This window comes from Eptesicus fuscus, chromosome 7 (assembly GCF_027574615.1).
Source record: "Eptesicus fuscus isolate TK198812 chromosome 7, DD_ASM_mEF_20220401, whole genome shotgun sequence".
Taxonomy (NCBI): Eukaryota; Metazoa; Chordata; class Mammalia; order Chiroptera; family Vespertilionidae; genus Eptesicus; species Eptesicus fuscus.
The window spans coordinates 69,691,650-69,713,158 of NC_072479.1; the positions used below are offsets into that span (position 1 = coordinate 69,691,650).

Below are 21,509 nucleotides of genomic sequence, written 5' to 3' on the forward strand. Positions count from 1 at the left end.
TCTCTTATCTGCCAACTCTTTAGTCTTAATAAACCAATAACTAAACTTCTCTTGAATTCTTCTAAGATCTAAGAAGTCCAAGGGTTGAAATAAATAAATGTTTTAATTCAAGGAAACTCAAATGAAAGGATATATACAGAAGGCCAGAGCATAAATTATAAGTGAAAATCTGCACTTGAATTTCAGCAGACTTTCTTCTTAGCAAAAAGCACTTTAGAAAGATGTACAAGTGGTCAAATCGAGGGTGTTGGGGAAAACGAAATCGATAATAGGATGTGAAATTTGAGTAATTAGGTTAGTAGAAAGTATAAGTTTCTCTGCACTGTGCACTGAAGGACAGAAAAATTGCATAATGATTTTTAAAAGCCTCCCTAATGCAGGAATTCTGGATATTTGTGGATAATAGCACAAAGGTGCTTCCCATAGTTACTGACATGTTTCTTGAGGTTTTTACACAACAATCTACGGGAATGGGGAATGGGTATGTCTATTTGCCAATGATGCTTCTGCAGTAATTTTCTATATCTCTTTGCCTTCCTCTCTCCCCCCCCCCCCCACCCTCCCTGTGCTCCTCAACTTCCCTCCATTTCAGCATGAGTTTTGGGGTCCATGAGAGACCTCTGGGTTTAGATCTCCGCTCCACCACCCAGCACCTGAGGGACATTGAGGAACCGTTCTGCGTCTCAGTTGTTCTGTCTGTGAAACGAGGACATTAAATACCAGTCTGGCAGATACCAGGTGAAAGAATGTTTGGGAAAGCACGTAGCCCGGGTTCCATTGACAGGAACTGGTCATTGATTAGACACGAGGGACCAAAGGGAGGAGTCAGATGACCTTGAGGTTTTCAGCATCAAGAAACAAAGCAAATCCCATTAACAAGAAGGGAAATTGAAAAGGCCCCAAACAGACTATATGATGAAATCATTTCAGCCAGCCTTTGCTCCTCACATTGCATTCATCTGAAATGGTCTCCCTTCTCTCTGACTATTCAGAACCAACAAGTTCCAGCCTGATCACTCCAGGAGGAAGTATCTGCTTCCTCTAAACTCCTTCAGCACTTATCTCATCTCCACCAGCATTTCTCGTGTCCAGCGTGTGGCCACTGCTATCTGCGCAGGAGACCTAACTTCCTCAGTCAGGCTGCAGGGTGAGGGCCGCGAGGGCCTTGCCTTCTAATTCTTGTCGTTCTTTGTTTCCCCACAGTAGTGTGCCTGGAGAGTTGGCATGTGGTGCAAAAATATTTTCTAATACACTGACTTCACTTCCCCTAACAGATCTTTGGACTCGTTTCTTTACTAGTACTTTATTAATGCCATTGTCTGACGGATCCACTTGAAAAAGGGAGAGTTTACAATTTAGAGATTCCTGTCATCAGAACCACATATTTCTAGTAAAAGGAATGAGAAAGAGGAAATGTTACCTGATAAAGATTTTAGAGCTAATTTAGCTATCTCAGGTCATTAATGATGACTTTGATGTATAGATTTTAAAAATAAAATTTTAATTGCCATATTTAAAGTGTGCCCAATACTAAATTATTCCTCACTAAATCTACAAAATGATTAATAGCATGTTACTGAATTAACAGAAAAGTTAATGGAAAGAAGCATCAAAATACATTCTCCTAGGAGTAACAACTTGAACAGTGACGTAGTCCTATGACGCCTATACATGTAAATTGAAAAAACAAACATAGAAAGTAAAGGATTTAGGAAAAAATAAGAAAAATTTAAGGTAGAAACATTATATAAAGAACAATAATAAGGAGAGCATGAGATAGCAACATTTATATAAATATAAACTGGTTAGAAAAATTTGAAATATTTAAAAAAATGAAATGATGAATTTAATGGTGCACTGACTAATAAAAATGGAGATCTGTGAACAACTTTTAGCATTTTATAATCAAACACATAAGAGTTGGCTATCTCATCCCTTTCTGCCATACATATCACATATCCTATTAATACATTAGTTTATCAGAAAGTACCCACAGATAATAGCATTATTTCCAACTACTCAGGGGTGCAAGCTGCTAATTTATGTCACCAGACACTTCAGGTTTAACTTTACATCAGTGTTTAACATGGCAAATCCCACATTCATATCCTTGAGAGTCAGAAACAATCATTACTCATTAAATCTTTCTGGAATAAATATTATTCATTAAATACTTCTAGAAAAGACAGAATTGTTGAAACACAAAAACACGTCAGTATAGACAATGCAAAAAATATTACTAATAAATCTTTAAAAACATTTGGCTCTGCCTTTACATAATGACAACTGTGTATAGCTTATTACACTTTTGGGACACACAATAAAACTGCCTTCAACAATGTAGAATCGAAGCATGACTTGCTAAGAAGAGGGAGCATTTTTAGACTTTATAGTGATTATAAATTAGACCAAGCATGTCAAACTCGCAGCCTGCGGGCCACATGCGGCCCACAACGAGTATTTTTGCGGCCCAGCCAGTATAACGGTTTGTAAGAAATGTTTTAATAAAAATTTCGTAACTTAATTTTTACAATATCCTCTTATACATAATTATTAATAACGAACTACAATGTTCTCTAAGGACTGATTACTATAATCGTGTTGCATTCATTTCCCTTACGCGCAGGCGCACCATTTCTCTCCACTAATACTAGCAGTGAATATTTTAGCCGATTGCCACGTCATTAGTCTTGTGCTGACTTGTTTGGTGTGCGCAACAGGAAATATTTTGCTTTCGGAGAGCAAGAAAAATAGGTTTATTTGTGTTACGTTTATTAATTTGTGCAGTTATTCAGTGTCTGGTAAGTTAATGTTCAAGAAAAATATAAATTTTCATTAAAATGTTCTATTATTTTATTTTAACGATTACTCATTTATTTCAGCCCTTGGTATTCAGCATGTCTCTATCGAAATAAACCTACATTTCTATGAAAATTGAAGCTTTTGTTTTTTTGTGGCCCACATAAACTTAAACCTTGTATAGTAGGCCCGCGTTAGCCTTTGAGTTTGACATGCTTGGATTAGACAAAAACTTTCATCTAGCTTTCCATTTTCTGTCCTGAAGAATATCATCTGACTAGCTGGTAAGACAAAGCAATACTCATAATCTATTTTTATTTAAAACCTTGCAAAAAAAGAATATAAAAATGCCCGGCAGCAGAGTTAATGTTCTGCTCCTGAACAACTTACAATTAAACTATGAGCATGTGTGTAAGCAACAGCCTATGGTAGGAAAGACATGGGAGGTGAGAGGGAGGGTAATGAAATACAGTGGCACCAAGAGGTAAAAGTACATTTTGCTGCCAGATTCTTACACCAATTAAACACCTATTGGAAAATTATCTTTTGTTCAGAAATGACCTTTCCAAGAACAATGGCACAGAGTTAACTGGCACAGAGTTAACTCAAGGTGGTTTGGTAGTCTGTTTGTTCTCCAGTAAGCAAAATCAGTAACAGCATGTATCAGATAAAGACCAGCTTATACTTTTGAAATGTTAAGATTAATTCATCATCAAAAAGAAAAGATAAAGTTAAACAAACTACAACCAAAACCTCACTCAAAAGATCGATTGTAAAAATATACACCAAACAAGAAAAATATATGAGACACCACTCAGTGAAATGTGTTTGATTTTCCTGTTTAACACTATTTTTTTTTGTCATTTAAAAAAAAAATCAGTGCTGGAAAATACTCTGAGAGGTTCAGGGCATCCCCTTCTATAAAGCGATGGATCTGAAAATTATAGGCTTTCACCAATGTCAGTTCTTTCTTTTTTTTCTTTTGTTTTGTTTTTTAAGAAAAGAAGAAAATCATTATAACACATAACCCACATTTTTTTGGGGGAAAACAATTCAGAAACCCCAAAACTAAACCAAGTGTTTCAAAATATACTATGTCCTCATAAGCAAATTAAACTGTAAGTATAGCCCAGATAAAGGAAAAGCAATATGTTTAAATACTAAATATTTTTTAAATCCAAGTTCACAGAAGGTGTTGATTCATTTTTTTCAAAGAATAAGGATTTACAATGACAAGCTTTCTAATGTAAAAGTATTTGATTTGCAGAAATTTAACTGAAGCAATGCTATCAGGAATATATTTATTAAAGAAAATAAGATTCACCTCCAGTTTTACAGCCAACTTACCTCTTTTTGCTTGATGTCAAGTAGTGCATAAAAAGAGAAAAAAATGTATGTTTAACTGATTCTACCATCATCACACAATGGCTTATTCTATAAATACCTACTCAGACTAAGCAACTATACTATACTTGTTTTCTCTAAGGATCCTATCAACAGAGGTGGAGCCAGGTCTGCCTGGAAAGCCAGAAATATGTATTTAAGATGAACTAAGCAACATCCGCCTTAGGAAGTCTGTGCCAGGGACTCGGGAACCTTTAGCCAGAGCAAACGGTGCCCCTTTCTACTCTAAATTTCCAGTTTCATTTCTTATGATCCAAACTGGTTATAGACTGGTTTTCAACTTTTTAGCAAGACATAATCTTAAGTGCAATAAAGAATTGAGAGGTGAGGCTCAGTTTAGAACAGAAAATTGATTCAGTGAACAGCATCAGAATACCAAAAAAGTTCTTCACATGAGCAAAATATATCTCCTTCAACTAAAAAAAAAAATGTACCAATCTCATATCCACTCAAAGTAGGTTAAGTTAAAATGCCAGTCCTGTTCTAAATCGTTATCCTGCAAAATAAATGCACATGTCTTTAGTGAAAATACTTGAAATCATCCAAGTCGGTTTTTTATAACGTTTTTATTTTAAAAATCTTACTGATTGTACATCTTTACTGCCAATAAAAGAAACGGATGACTACAAATTGCAACTATGAGCAAAAAAAAACCTTGCTTTTTAAATAATTATTATAATTATATTCTAAAAATATAATTATAGTCTAATCTAGTCTACCTTTCAAGAACATTCACTGACTCATGCAATGACAGGAGAGGCGTGTTCAAGAAGCAGTCCCTCGGGAGAGGATCTGATTTGTGGGCTGGACACACTGCCGGACATCAGTAACCTAAGCACCACAGCAGAAGGAGAGCATCTTGGGAGTCCAGGATGAGGAAGGCCAAAACAAACGTGCTTTCACGTGTGTGGCTTTCACGTGTGTGGCTTTCACGTGTATGGCTCACCCAAACTTTAAATGTGTGATACTGAGAGTATATCAATGACTTTCTTTTTGGCTTAAAGGTAAGGTGACCACATTTTAGCATTGGTAAAGCGGGACACCATTGACCGGGGGGGGGGGGGGGGGTTTGATTAAAAATTTGGTCTATATGGAGCAACAAAAATTTTCATAGAATGCAAAAATAGTATTGTAATATATTTTTTAAATTTCAACATAAGTACAATTTATAAATATAATAAATAAAAATTTATGTATAGTATTATTTTATTCTTTGGCATCTTTCTCATTTGAGTGAATTTTTTTTAGTAGATTGCTGTCGTTGTTTAAAAGGTCATGAATTTGCCATAACGTAAGTCGTAAGTGTCACTTTCAAGGCCGGCGCTAGACTTTTTGCCTCCACTATAAAATATAAATAATACGAGTACTGTTTGCTAAATTCAAGAAAATTTATGTATTTATGAAATAAATAAATTACTTACCTAAATTATCTGAATAGCTGATTTGTAATGACATCACTTGTTTAACTAGCTTACTAGCACGCAGTACGATGTGTATCGTCTGAGAGACAGTTACAAAATGTTTTCATTGTTGCCAATCCCAAAAAATGCCATTGTTCATCAAGTCCAAACAATGGTGGTCGAATTCTAACAACTGATCAACAATGTGAACTTTGATAAACAGTTCTCGATAATCAGTTCTCAACAATTATTTGTTATTATTAAAGTTTAACATTATAAAATTAACAAAAACAATATAAAACTCATATCCTGGCTAAATAGCCATGTGGTCGCCGAAAACCATATATTCCCTTCCCGTTCTCCCGCCGTTCCCTAGCTTGTCGTGCATCCTTTCCAAAAATCGGGACTTTTTAAAAACGCCGCGGGCCGCGGGACAAATTGTTAAAAATCGGGACTGTCTCGCCAAAAGCGGGATGTCTGGTCACCTTACTTAAAGGACAACAAAATTAATCCTACATAATAAAAAGGTGATATGCAAATTGCATCACTCCGCTACGCCCATGATTGGGCCGGCTGGAGGCGCTGGGGGCGGGACTCAGGGTGGCCAATTGGCTGGCGGGAGGAGCAGGAGGGGGGGACTCGTGAGTCCCCACCCCCCACTCCTCTCACCAGCCTAAATGGCAGGTGCTGCGGGAGGACCCATGGGGCCAGCAGAAGGCTCCGATGGCAGAACTCGGGGTGGCAGATTGCGAGGCTGCCAGCATCAGTTTTCCGCCAGCACCAGTTTTCCTCTGGCCACCTGCTGATCGGAGCACCTCCGGCCAGCGCCATTGGCCACCCCGAGTCCTGCCCCCAGCCTTCGGGAGGCGCTCCGATTGGCAGGTGGCCAGAGGAAATGGCGCCAGGTGGCCAATCGAGCTGGCTGGAGGCGCTCTGATCCGCCGGTGGCCAGAGGAAAACTGGTGCTGGCGGAAAACTGATGCTGGCAGCCAGGTGAAGGAAAGTCTATTGCATGAAACTTCGTGCAACGGGCTTCTAGTGATTAAACAACAGAAAGGAGTAAAGTCAACCATTTTGACTTGTGCTTTTCCTTGCATGCCTTTCAGGCATAACAAATACGCTGTTCATAGACCACTAAAGAGCGGGGGAGTGCGGAGGAAGGGACAAAGCGGTGCAACAGGAAAGGAGAGGGTGGTGGGATGCTGCACTGCAGTGCGCACGGTGCACTGTGACTCTTCTCTGCTGGGTTAGCTGTACACGTTTAATGACTAGGTCACTTTAGGTGTAAGCGCTAGGGAACTGCACTGTCACTTCATCGTTGAAAACAAAGGAACAGTTAGCAGCACAGCAAGTGCAGGCTTTCCGTGAGCAATAGTCCTGCCTGTCGCTCGCAAGGTGCTCACAGCCGGAAGTCAGCTCCTCCGCCAGGCCCCGCCCACGCCCTCAGAGCCCGGGGAGCTGCAGAGCCAGGTGCAGCGCAGCGAGGAGAAAGGTGGGTTCCCAAGCTGTTTATTAATGCGCAGGAGAGTCTGCTTGGCAGCCATGTTGAAGGGTACCAGAGAAGCGTTTCTGAATTAAATCAGCGGCCCCCGTATCCAGTGTAACAAACTCGGTCTAGGTTTGGACACGGAAGCCCGTCCGTTTGGAGAAGGAAGCCAGAGTGTTAGCACCCCGCAAGAAGTCAGCGTTAACGCAGAACACTGCTCTTTCCTGCCTGGTACAGCCAGTTCACGACACATACATCTTTTAAACTGTTCAAAAATATGTTAGATTGCAGGAGTTTTCCTTGATGGAAGGTATGCTATCTGACACTAAGACCTTTTAGTATAGTTCTCTATAGAAACATGAGCTCCAGCTCGAATCATGGAGAGAAAATTTGTATTCATGGAGTCAGAGAGTCTCAGAGTTGGGAGAAGGTCCTTCAGTATTTCTTCACGCCAGCTGTCCACACATCCTTATAAATGTAAAGGGGAGCCTTACAGCTCTTAACCTAGAGGTTGGCTTCACGGGGTACCTCTTGTGGCTTTTTCTTATTATGTTTTCCTTAGTATTCTTTCTAGGTAGAAAAAGTCCCTTTCAAAGCTGCAGTTTGAATATAACAATCCAGGAAAAGCTTAGAATCAGAGGGTTTCTTAGAACAGAGGTTGTTATGTAGTAGTTGCACGAGGCAAACAGTAGGATACATAGACTAGGGCCAGTGGATTGGATTAAATAGTGTAAGCAGAGCATAGAGGGTGTGGACAGCCATTTCCCCCTGGAATACAATGAGGGGGAGGTCCCCGCTGTCCACCAGACAGAGTTCAGCGCTAAAACTCTTATTTGCATGGGGTTGGGGGCCTTTGGGATATGAAGGCAAGGCCATGCCGATGGCAGAGAGTTGTAGCACCTGGTTCCCTGGCACAAAAGATATCCAAGAAACTAAGGGTTAGGTTCTGTAAGTAACTGATTGCAGTTTGGTAGAAAAAGGCTGTTCTCTGACTTGAGAGTGGGGAGCATACATAGGTAGAAGGTGGTGGGATAACGTGCCATTTAAAAAAAATAAATGGAGCCTCTTTATTATTGTTTTTAGAGAGGAAGGGAGAGGAGAGAGAGAGAGAGAGAGAGGAGAGAGAAACATATATCAGTTGCCTCCTGTACACACGCTGACCAGGAATTGAACCTGCCTTGATCAGGAACTGAACCCTCCACCTTTCTGTGCACTTGACAATGCTCCAACCAACTGAGCCACAGGAGCCAGGGCTGTGCAACTTTTAAATTTATAATTTGGACTAGTTTGTCATTTGGGGGCAGAGTTGCTCTTCTTTGGTGAAGCAGGAGCTATGATTTAGGAACCAACTTTAGAGGTCCCTGTCTCTTTCAGGTTTTCCATCTGCCTGTCAGTATTTTTCAGAGATCCAAAAGGTGTCATTCCGGCCAGGTGAGGAAAGGAAGGTAGTTATTGCCTAGAATGTCCTGGGCCTTCCATATGTCTCAACCCCTCCAGACTTAGCCACCTTCTGGACGCCTCTATCTTTAGCTAGTTAAAACCGTTGGTAAGTAAGGTCTAGAATTGCACTGCCCAATACAGCAGCTACTAGCCAAATCTGGTATTGAGCACTAGAAATATGTTAGTTCAAACTGAGATATACTCTACTGAAAAATACACACTGAATTTTAAAGACTGAGTAAGAACAGAATGTAACATAGCTTAATAAGTGCCCTCCAATTGCATGTTATAACGGTAATATTATGGATATAATGTGCTAAATAAAATATATTGTTAAAATTAGGTTCACCTGTTTTTCATTTTTTTCTCAAGTAGCTACTAGAGTATTTAAAATTACATATATAATTATCACATTACCTTCTTATTGAATAGCTCTGATCTACAAGGTGAAACATTCTTATAGCCGTCATTTTATTATTTGGCAAGAAATATTTCTAGTCTACACATGGAAATACTTTAAGCTTTCTTAAAGGGTTCAATTATATCTTCCTTATTTTCCATAACTTCTGGTTAAAAATAAACAAAAGGATAAACACTGATATGAATGAAAAGCCAAGATATATTAGGTTAAAAAAGAATAGCATGCATAACAATGTTTGTGGTTGTGTCACTGTTATTAATACATATGTAAAATACATATTTGTGAGTATATATATGTATCTAATTATATAAACTTGCTTGTATGTGTAGGGAATGTTTCTGAAAGTATGCACAAGGTTGGCTGGACACAGTTGTCGCATAAGAGCTACTTACTCTTTGTACACCCTTTTGTACCTTTTGAATTTTGAGCCATCATCTACAGAAATATATTACTTAAAAACTATAAAAACATATAAAAAGGAATAAGAGAAAAAAGGGAGGAAAGTGTATATATTTATATGAAACCTTTCACTCAACATTATATTATTCATACATTTTGCCTCTAAAAATGGATATTTTCTCATAATTGCCTTGATTTGGGAGCATGCATATATTAAAACAACCAAATAAAGAAACTTCAAAATGATATATGCTGCCTGGACTAAATAATAAGAAAAATGAGTAACTGACTTGAAAAATTTCTAAATGCAATTGTTATGTAGATTTTATTATATCACCTATATTAAACCATACCTGTATAAAGTATAGCATAGGGAATATAGTCAATAATATTGTAATAACTATGTATGGTGCCAAGTGGGTACTAGACTTATAGGGGGATCACTACATAAGTCATATAAATGTCTAATCAGTCGATGTACACCTGAAACTAATATAATATTGAATGTCAACTGTAATTGAAAAATATTGGGGGGGGGAGAAAAACCAAAATAGTAAGAAATATTTTTAAAAATCTGAAATACACTATTTATAATTCTGTACCACATATATAAATGATAAACCACAACAAAGCTATACACTGTAGAAAATTTGGACTGATTACCAGTTATTAAAAAACTTGAGGATCTCCTGTGTGTGAAGTACAGGGCAAGATTGTGGGGATTAAAAGACCAAGGAGGCAGGATTCCCACTCAAAAGGAGCTTACAGATTCATGGAGCAATTTGATTTAAGATGAACTGTGACTGTGCCATCTGTCACAGGGCACAGAGGAGGAGCAACTAATTCTGCCTACAGGAGGCAAGGGACCAGAAAAGTATTCATATCTTTACTAGAGGCCTGGTGCACGAAATTCGTGCATGGGGGGTGTGGTGGGGTGTCCCTCAGCCCAGCCTGCACCCTCTCCAATCTGGGACCTCCCGAGGGATGTCCGACTGCTGGCTCCCAACTGCTCTCCTGCCTGCCTTCCTGATTGCCCCTAACCGCTTCTGCCTGCCAGCCTGATCACTCCCTAACCACTCCTATGCCAGCCTGATTGATGCCTAACTGCTCCCCTGCCAGCCTGTTTGCCCCTAACTGCCCTCCCCTGCAGGCCTGGGTCCCCCCCCCCCCGCAACTGCCCTTCCCTGCAGGCCTGGGTCCCCCCCCAACTGCCCTTCCTTGCAGGCCCGGTCACCCCCTACTTCCCTCCTCTGCCGGTCTGGTCACCCCTAACTGCCCTCCCCTGCAGGCTTGATCACCCCCAACTGCCCTCCCTTGCAGGCCTGTTCCCTCCCAACTGCCCTCCCCTGCTGGCCATCTTGTGGCAGCCATCTTGTGTCCACGTGGGGGCAGCCATCTTGTGTGTTGGAGTGATGGTCAATTTGCATATTACTCTTTTATTAGATAGGATGTGTGTGTGTGTGTGTGTGTGTGTGTGTGTGTGTGTGTGTGTTTTAATAGCAAAGATGGAGATTTATTGAAGAACAAGTACAAACTCCCATGTGGGGAGAGGGAAGAGTCCCACAGAATGGACTCCCAAGTAGGGAAGGGGAAAAGTCCCTGAACTGACTCCCACATGGGGAGGGGGAAGAGTCCCTATGTCTGTTTTTTTAATCCTCAACCATTTTTCCATTGATTCCCATATTTTTCCATTGATATTTAGAGAGAGTGGAAGAGAGAGGGAAAGACAGAGAGAAATATTAATGTGAGAGAAATACATTGATTGGTTGCCTCCTGCAGGAGCCCTGACTAGGGCCCGGGCCAGGGAGGAGCCTGCAACCGAGATACATGCCCTTGACCGGAATCAAACCTGGGACCCTTTAGTCCACAGGCCGACACTCTATCCACTGAGCCAAACTGACTAGAACTAATCTTTGTGTATTTACTTACACAATGGTAAACTGGTATGTAAGACATACAGATTAATCCTTTGCAATAGAAAATAAGAAAAAAGAAAATCTTAAAAATTCAATATATTTTTTTGTATGAAATTAGTTATCTGAATGAAAATCAAAACATTCAGCAATATTGGAGGATACTTAGTATTTATCTAAACAAAGCAAATGCAGAGCTCTTTGAAAAGACGTTAGATAAATTCCTGTGTTTCTCAGTTTTCTATGAGGAATCTGTCATTACAGAGATGCTGAGAATCTACTGAAGAGACACATCTCTCAGATGACATTCTTACATTCTTAACATGGCACATTACAAAGGAAGACCATCCTATACTAAAAGATTTCCTATAAAAATGAAATCAATGCTTGAAGAAATACTGAAATAAATGAAAGGAAATTTGAGGGTGTGGTCTGTTTCTACTGTAAAATGGCTCATGGCTAACCTAGAACAAGTAAGAAAAATACTCTTGAGCATCCCTGGTTCCCTAAAATTTGGAAATCTGATGCAATTTCTAATTGCATATTACACTGGGGCAAGATAGAAAAATGTATTCCTCCACATGTGGGTGGTAATTTTGTGAATTTATATATTTCAATTAACTTTTGTTTTGGTGGATTCTAAACTCAGGGCAACATGCTCTAGCAGCAGGAAATGCCCAGGGAAGAACTCTGTGCCCAGGGAAGAAGCTACATTAAAAGAAAATACCAACCTAAAAAACTACAGATTTCAACAGAATATTGTTCACTCCTGCCACTTCGAGAATTGAATCCTGTGGAAAAACAAAGTATAATGATATGGGGAACTGGAAAGCACATAAAAGCCTACATAGGATAACACTTTACGGGGGGTGGGGGGTGGGAAACCCCACTGAGGTGGTCAGTTCAGAAAGTAAGTTCAAAGAGCATGGACTGAGCTCCTTCCACACACAAACCACCAAAGGATGATGGAGAAAGGCAGTTAGATGAGGTTGTGTGTACCTGGGACACGCTGGCTTTCACACATAGTTGGACTTCTCTAACTTCAGATTCATGTAAACATTCACGCTCCTCACGGTTTTGATTCTGAGTTTCCGCCACCTGTCATCTGCGTATTTCATTAATCTCTGTACAGACTTCTTTACCTTCGGTGTTACCCACATCTAATCCATTCCCACCTTGCTGTCAGGGTGATATTACATGATGAAAATCTGGTCTTGCCCAGCTGGTGCGGCTCAGTGGTTGAGGGTTGACCTATGAACCAGGAGGTCACGGTTTGATTCCTGGTCAGGGCACATGCCTGGTTCGCCGGTTCTATCCCCAGTGTGGGGCATACAGGAGGCAATCCATCAATGATTCTCTCTCATCATTGATGTTTCTATCTCTCTCTCTCCCTCTCCCTTCATCTCTGAAATCAATAAAGGTATATTTTTTAAAAATCTGGTCTTATTCTTAACACCATGCCCACAGAATAAAGTCTGCTTTCACTAAACTGGCCTCTGTTTTCAGACCCCTGTCCACCTTTCCAGTCTCATTTCCCATCACTTCCAAGTCCTGCCCCAGTTTCTAGCCCCAGACTCATGGCCTTTGCACAAGTTGGCCTGCTTTCTACAAGGCTTTTCTCCTGATCCACACCCGCACCCCTGCTAGTTCTAGTCACCTTTCATGACCAGTGCTCTTCTAGGAGGATTCTCCTAAGCACCCTAACTCCTCTGTTATCCCAAGAACATCCATTAACATCATTACTTATTTACCTATCTAACCCCCATACCAGATTATGAGTTTCTTGAATAAAAGGGGTAGAGTTTTACTTGAATATCATTATCTCAAGAGCCAAGAAAAGGGCCTGACATATAGCAGGTGCTCATACATTTTGTTAAATTTTAACAAGTGAGTGAATGAGCAAGTGGATTAATGAAAAAACAAACATAGCTTTGGCACATGGTTAAGAATATAGGTTTTACAATATAACAAACACATAAATGAATGTCTACTTGTTTGAATGCAGTGACATGTAAAGGCAACTTTCACGAATGAACACGTTCGTGTCTACTGTTGACTCTACGTCTAAAGGTGTGATTATGTACTCAAGGGTAAGACCTTCTATGAGCGGCTTTAAAATCAGTAAAATCTAAAATAGCATAGAATTTTTTTTTCAGATTTCAAAACAATACCATTCTTTCATACTGGTGATGTTGTCAGAGAAAGAGAGGGAGGAAAAGAGAGAAGTAGGAAAGGGCAGAGGGAAGTGAAACCATACTGGGAAGGAAACATGCAGGAAGAAAAGCCCCGGCGTGGGAGACACACTGTGAGAGTGAATTGCTTGGGCTATTACTTCACAAAGAGAGCCCACACTTGCTTTTGCAAGTCAGAGAGTCCTTGTTTATCCTGTACAAACAATGTAGTTAGGTGTGTACTACAGAAGTAATATCACTTGCCTATGGATTACAGAGATACCTTGTACATATTCTGGTAGACTGCTTTTAATTATTGATTAAATGTGTGATTATTATGATGTAGGCCTAGGTGGTTAAGGCATTGAGATAAAATGTTGGCTACAGCATTTTATAGCCAATGATTTTATGAAGATATACTATCCGGTGCCTGATTGCAAACTCATTGGTGACAATAGGGTCCCTTTCTTTTAATCCTCACCCGAGGGCATTTTTCCATTGCTTTTTAGAGAAAGTGGAAGGGAGAGAGGAAGGGGGAGGAGAGAGGAAGGGGGAGGAGAGAGGGAGAGGGAGGAGGGAGGGAGGGAGGGAGGGAGGGAGGGAAGGGGGGAGGGAGGGAGAGAGAGAAATATCAATGTGAGAGAGACACATCGACTGGTTGCCTCCTGAATGGTCCCTGCAACTTAGATATGTGCCCTTAACTGGGAATCAAACCTGAGACCGTTTGGTGGAGCCAGCCCTCTCACCACTGAGCCATGGCGGCCAGGGCGGGTCCCTCTTGATTCCAGTGCATCGAAGCTGTTAGGTATGTGTGGGAGGACCTGGAGTTTGTACATCAGGATAGGGATAAAGTCAAGAATAAAAAAGCCAACAAGCCATGCGCAGAAACAGAATTTCAGAGGCCGAGGCAGCAGAGACTGAGCCAAAGCTAAAGGCAAGGGCCAGAATTTTCCTCTAAAAGGTTGTAAATCAATTAGTACAAGGTACTAATCAATCAGTACAAAACATTCTACTAATTTTTAAGATCAATGCCCCATCCTAGAGTTGATTCTCCAGAAACTGAGAAATTTTGCCTTGAAGAAGATGGGGCTTGCTGCTGACCATCTTCATGGTAAATATATATGGTAAATTATATATGGTAAATAATATTTTACATTCTGTGCCTTAAAATAGTTTTACATAGCCCTGGCCGGTTTGGCTCAATGGATAGCGCTTCGGCCTGTGGACTGAAGGGTCCCGGGTTCGATTCCGGTCAAGGGCACATGCCCAGGTCGTGGGCTCGAGGCAGCCAATCAATGATTCTCTCTCATCATTGATGTTTCAATCTCTCTCTCTCTCTCCCTTCCTCTCTCTGAAATCAATAAAAATATATCTTAAAAAAAATAGTTTTAAATATATTGTTATTGATTTCAGAAAGGAAGGGAAAGGGAGAGAGAAACAACAATGATGAGAGAGAATCATTGATCAGCTGCCTCCTGCACACCCCATATTGGGGATCAAGCCCGCAACCCAGGCATCTGCCCTGCCTGAGAATTGAACCGTGACTTCCTGGTTCATTGGTCAACGCTCAACTACTGAGCCACACCAGCTAGGCTGTGCCTTAAAATTTTTAATGTGATTTATAGCTCTATCAATTCTTCAACCAAAGGAGCCAACTAAATTAATTTCATTTTATTGATTTAACTATTTCAATGATCCTCAATAGAAAAACAACCCATGTATGTGCTTGTTAGACTAATTTACATTACCTGGAAAGATATATTAAAAATATATTTTAGAAGACGAGGTTTACCAAAAACCATTCTGATAAATTAACAGTGAATTGTCCTTTAAAAATGATGACTATATATTGTTACTAGCCATTAACTTTTATAATAATCAATAACATCAATTTACAAATAAAAAATACTCATAAAATTGATTACTTCCCATGGGTTTAAGATATTTCTTGCATAGAACCTAGGATTGGTTAAATATGGCATATTTTTCTTTTCTCATCCTAATTAAAATGTTTTATATAGCAAAAACATCATAAATAATGTTTATTACTTCTTACTCAATATAGTTCAGTGTAGAAAAAATAACATATAGTCAATAATGCAAATATTTTTAGAAGATACAATTTAGTATAGACAGTTACTCAGTTTCTACAGTAATTCATTTAACTGGAACCTTTTAGAAAATGCTGCTGGATTGATCTAAGAATTTATTAGGGACTAATCTGGTTGATTTCATTATATACAACTGAAAATTCCTTGGGATATATTAACAACATTACTTACTCCCCTCTTTTATTATTAATTTCAAATAAGTTGTTAAAAATAAAGTTTATCGAACATGATGATAATATATTTGTTTTCATGAAAGTGCTTCTCTGGCCTAGAGGTGATTCTGAATTTCACATTATTTGTATCTTTAATTTTGCATATAGCAATAATTTCTAAGTCCAATGTCATTTTCTGGTTATTCTAAACTAAACAGTTTAAGACAACATAATGGTACTCTCATTCATGTATGTTAACTAGCCTTAGAGTTGCAATATGTGTAAAGTGTGTGTAAAGGAGTAGAAAGAATCAGAATGTGTGAAAATGAGAAAAATGTTTTGTGGGGCTTTTAGTACATTGATATACCCTTTTCTACAGCAATATCAAAATGGAGCAAACACATAAAGAAGTTCATACTTTTAACCCAGTGATCTCACTCAAGAAAAAAATTGAATCGATGAGGAGTGGGATACATGAGGATATTCTCAGTGGTATTCTACAATATGATAAATAATGAAAAACTATCTCAGTGGTTAACAAGAGAGGAAGTAGTGATTAATGTGATAACATCTACAATAAAATGTATAATACAACCTTTAAAAATAAAAATAAGACTAGGCAGCATGGAAAAGCTTATGATATCATGTTAATGGTTTCCACAATGTAATGACAATAACATAAAACATATATTCATGAGTACAATGATCAAATAGTCATATACAAAATGAAAATAGTTATTGTTCACCTTTATTATTAATTCTTAATCATACTGATATGACACCTTTAAAATTAAAATACTACTCTCACTCATTAATTATATAATTTCTTTTCTAAGTTCTAGTAGACAGTGCAACTAAATCTATGTGGAACACTAAAAAGACTTGTGGGGTTTTATTCAAGTTAGGTGTCCTAATGGACCCTTACCATGTTGGTAATTCACAGGTACTTCAAGGTACCTCCCAGTGGGGTCTAAAACAATAGGAAATGAGCTGTGGATGTAGAAACACCCACGGAGTTGTTGTCCTTTTTTTTTATAGATGTACATTTTGACTTTCAGGCTCTTTCAACTCATTGTCACTACCGATTTCCTCAAACATTCTTAGAATGTTAAAAATGTGCTGTAAATTTCCACACATCTTTTCATCCCAATCAGTAGGCTGCTTCATGAATCAGATAAGGAAAGTATTAGAGATCCAAAGGCTGAGGTTTCCAAAAAGCAATTAAGGTAAAATTGAAGTAAAGTAAGTAGGAGTAAATTAATTAAATTAAGAAGTAACTTGAAGAAAGAAAGAAAAAAAAAGCTGTGGCAAAGGTGGGAAACTCCAAGGCTACAGGAGGGACCAGAAGATAACAGAAAAAGGGCAGCAGGCTGGGTACAAGCGATAGGGAGTGACGGGGGCCGTGGCCACTGCGAAGCTCGCCCTGTGTAAAAGCAGCAACCAGACCACAGTCCTAACAGGTTGCTGACAAGCATGAAGCACACCCAAGGCTGCCAGATACTCAGAAGCGTTCCAGGGAGACGGGAAATGTAGATGCCCATGTGAAATCCCTGTGTTTCTAACTGTTGACGACTAACTTAACTAGTTGTCATTTTTCATTCCCTGTGTGGCCAAATAATGGATGCCCTTGGGCTTGTTTTGTTCCATGGGCTTCCTTGTGTGCCCCCTCTGTTATCTTTATTTGCCAGAAGTCACGCTGTCAATCGAGGCCCTTCGTAGGCCAGAGAAAAAGAAAAATGCAAAATGGTGAAGCTGTAGTAACTGGTGAGCACAGGGGCTCGCAAACTGCAAGAACATCACAGTTAAGACTTGAATGTTCCTGAGGAGCAAAACCTCGGAGGATTTTACTTTATTTGTCTCTAATGATTGCGGAAACATTCTGAGTCACTACAAAAAGGAAATTAGCCCCAAAGGCTTTTTGTTAAAAATGATCAGAACGAAACGACAAATTCTGACCAAGATGGAATGGCTATGAGCTACCAAATGGCATATAGGATACAGGTGTGTGTCCTGCGTTGCACCTGCCTGTGGCAAGTTTCCGGTTACCTATCCTATTCCTTCCAACTCCCATTTTCCATCCTCGGCGGTTAAACGGAAGTCCCTGGAGACTCCTAAGGACTGGTGGTCTGGCTGAGGAAAGGAGGACACAGGAGGCTAAGGGTAAAGGTGTTTTTAGTTGAGAGGTAGGAATTTCCCCGTCATCAAAGTGAGGCTCTGCGGATGGGTGGGCAGGAGTGGGTGGAAGGATGGGGAGAGCTGTCTATTCAACTCATCATTTGCGTCACATGCACCCAAGGAAAAAATGTTTACCTGGTGGAGCCACCGTTAACCTTTTTTCCTTGCTGAGCCGGTGCCCTTGGATGAATTCACTCATGGAAGGGGGGCCCTTCAGAAGAAATGATTCTGTGGAGGTGGGGTCAGGGGGAACTCTTAATAAATTCTGTAGGTAGGAAGCCCCTGGAGTCCTGGGACGGCTCTGATCACAAAGGGAAGGTGAAAATTGTCTTGCAGGAGATCCAAGAAAATACATATAGGAAACAAAAAAGTTTTACTTTAATTACCTTTCAAAGCCTCACCAATGACAACATTACTCATATTGGCATTTAATTTTTTTAACATGTAAATCAAGATTTTTTTGCTAATTGCTTAGTTTCCACACCAGGATACAACCCCATTTAGAAACTGTATTGGAAACTGAGAAAGAGATTTATTATAGTTAGTTTGAACCACAAATAAGACAATATGTATATTATTTGATTTCTTACTGAAAGCTCCTAAAATAAAAATCTTACTATTAACTGAAAATAGAGGGTAAGTAATTCAACATCCAGGACTCTGGGAAAAAGGTCAGAAAAGCCACTGACAACCTTATAGTGATTTCTTGGAGCAATATTCACATACCAAATGAAAATGCACAAAAACCTGCTTTAAAGAAAAAGACTATACACATTCCATCCCACTCTACCTAAATATAGACATCTCCTTTAGTCGGCCATCAGTTTTGGTAACACAAACAAAAGTTCCCGCAGAGAACATATCCATATCCTTGCCCCATTAAAGAGAAGCTGCTAAAAGCACCATTACCAGAGGTACAATGATTTTTAAATTGACCATCCATGTAAAACATAGCATCCTTCTTAATATCCATCTTTTATCTACCAATTTTTAGGCTGGAGGTAAGGGAGAGGTATATTTGTGCGTATAAAGAACAGCAAAAATGTTGACAGACACAGAAGTTATTTTATGGTTAATTAAGAGGTGGGGTGTGAGGGACAGAAATGAGTAAATAAACATAATTATAAAACGGTTTTGATTTTTTAAAAAAACCAACATTAGCAAGGCCCATTTATACACCCACTCCCAGTTTTTCTCTTCCTTCCCTTCCTCCATCCTCCACAATAAGAACACATCAATTTTTGCAGTTAATGAACATCTGGCCACTGCACCACGCTATGAAGATTGCTGCATGCATACCTTTTCCTCTGAGTGCCACTGCTGCCCCGAATGTTGGGTGTCTGTGGGCCCTGACTATGCAGGAGGTAAGTGTCTATGGTGGGCACGGTGCCTGAGGCCTCCCCACTTACTTTAGGGCTGCCGATCTTGCTCTTTCCAAATTTGCCTTTGCTGCGTCTCGACTGCTCATGGTCAAATTCTAAGTCCTCCAGCCGCTGGGTCAGGGCGAGTTTTTGCTGGATAGCCATTCGTAACAAAGTATTTAGAGTCTTCTTCTCGTCCTCTGCGGCTGCTAACTGTCTCTGCATCTCATCCAACTGTGTGACGTACTCATCACATCTGGAACCAAAACAGAAACGTGGTCAGGAGAAAAACCTGGGCGAAACTGAAGTCGGATTTCAATGTAAAAGGAATGGATTTTACTGGAACACGGTGGTCTTCCTAGAGCAGAACTGAGGTAACCTACGCTAGCAGAAAATTAGAAACAGTAGAGCAGGTTCCATAATTGATGGTTCATCTGTACCATGGAGTACATATGGGGACATGCTTTTTTTAAAAAATATATTTTTATTGATTTCAGAGAGGAAGGAAGAGAGAGATAGAAACATCAATGATGAGAGAGAATCATTGATCAGTTGCCTCCTGCACTCCCCCTACTGGGGATTGAGCCCACAACTGGGGCACTGAACCATGACTTCCTGGTTCATAGGTCAACGCTCAGCCAAGGAGCCACACTGTCTGGGCTAGGGACACTCTTAATCGGTGACATCTTAAACCCCTTATTGTGGGGGCTGCTGCATGATGGCACAGTATTAAGCAGGCAAGTCTCAGGCAGTGTGCATAGCATCTTAGGTGAGTTACAGGTGGCTTTTTCTACTGTGTGATGTGTTCTTCAGAGGACTGTGACAAGTGTGTAATAGGCTATGCCTGTAGCATGCAAAAGAATAATAATGTTTGTAAAGAAAACATTTCCTTCTTTATCTATATTTATAGTAATCGAGTATAGATTGCAGCTGCCACTACTTTCAATATGGCAGATTTGTTTGAATTAGAAACCTGAGTTTTTTCAATGATTTTTCAACCAGATGATTAAGCAATAAGTGTCAAAGAAAGCCAAGATGAGCCTAGGATTTGTGCTGCAGCAGAAAGATACGCTCATTGGTCTTTTATCCCCATCAAAGGTAAAACCTGAGCACACATACAGTTGGGAGAAAGAATCCTACATAATAAAAGCATAATACTGCTGAAACCGGTTTGGCTCAGTGAATAGAGCGTCGGTCTGTGGACTGAAGGGTCCCGGGTTCGATTCCGGTCAAGGGCATGTACATTGGTTGCCGGCACATCCCCGGTGGGGGGTGTGCAGGAGGCAGCTGGTCGATGTTTCTCTCTCATCGATGTTCCTAGCTCTCTGTCCCTCTCCCTTCCTCTCTGTAAAAAAAAATCAATAAAATATATTTAAAAATAAATAAATAAAAGCGTAATATGCTAAGTGTCCTACCCATCAGTCAACTGTTTGGACCACCGCTCAACTACTTGCTATGATGTGCACTGACCACCAAGGGGCAGATGCTCCGATCGGTAGGTTAGCTTGCTGCTGGGGTCTGGCCACTTGGGACTGGGCGAGAGGGCCCTCCTGTGGCCCCTCCCCACCAGCCGGCCCCTGTGGCCCCAATCGGGACTGGACGAGATGGCCCTGATCGCCGGCCAGGCCGAGGGACCCCACCCATGCATGAATTCATGCACCGGGCCTCTAGTTATTCACATAATTAGAGTTTTTTCTGAGTTTATTTACCTACTAAGATAATAATAATAACAAGTACTTTTTATGTACCAATAGATAGTTAATGACTTTGTGGAGTAGTCCAAAATGTATTGTATATACTTTGCAATCAGCACAAACCTTATGGCATTTCAAGGAAAAAAACAGACCCTATAGTGAAAGAACTTGAGATCTGGGTGGGTCCCCATTTTCTTTAACCTTGGATGTCAAGAAACATGTAGGGATATCATAAGAAAATCTAAGGCTTAGTAAAATACAATGTGAATTTCAGGATCCTGGATTTATTTTAATTGGTCAGATAACAATATTTTTTAAAATACTATGGAGTAAATAAGGCAATTACTCTCCCCAAAATAAGACAAATTTCTGTGAAAATGCACTATTTGGGGGAAATAATTCTTATATAAACCAGATTCAGACTTTCAATGTCCCTTTAAAAAGATCTGATTTCTTTTTCAAAGAGGAAATTTGTGTTCTTGATTCTACACATCATCCTGACTGGTTTCTTTCATCACTGAGGGGTATGTGCACCATCCGAATTCTCTATCCTGCCTCCCCTCACAGTGGCCAGAGGTGCATT

General features: G+C 39.9%; 1 protein-coding gene across 6 annotated transcripts in view; it reads right to left on the minus strand.

Annotated features, from left to right (window-relative positions):
- Positions 1–21,509, minus strand: part of BICD1 (BICD cargo adaptor 1) — a 194,067-nt gene that overhangs the window by 15,227 nt on the left and 157,331 nt on the right. The window contains exons 7-9 of one of the 6 annotated variants that reach the window (XM_028144147.2): positions 19,171–19,488; positions 18,007–18,200; positions 4,147–4,155 (exon numbers count right to left, since the gene is read on the minus strand). In XM_028144147.2, the coding sequence (XP_027999948.2) occupies positions 4,147–4,155; positions 18,007–18,200; positions 19,171–19,488 (521 nt within the window). Of the gene's footprint in view, positions 1–4,146; positions 4,156–18,006; positions 18,201–19,170; positions 19,489–21,509 lie in introns of those variants that run through there. The other 5 variants (XM_054719176.1, XM_008140534.3, XM_054719178.1 and 2 more) reach the window with 5 other exon arrangements.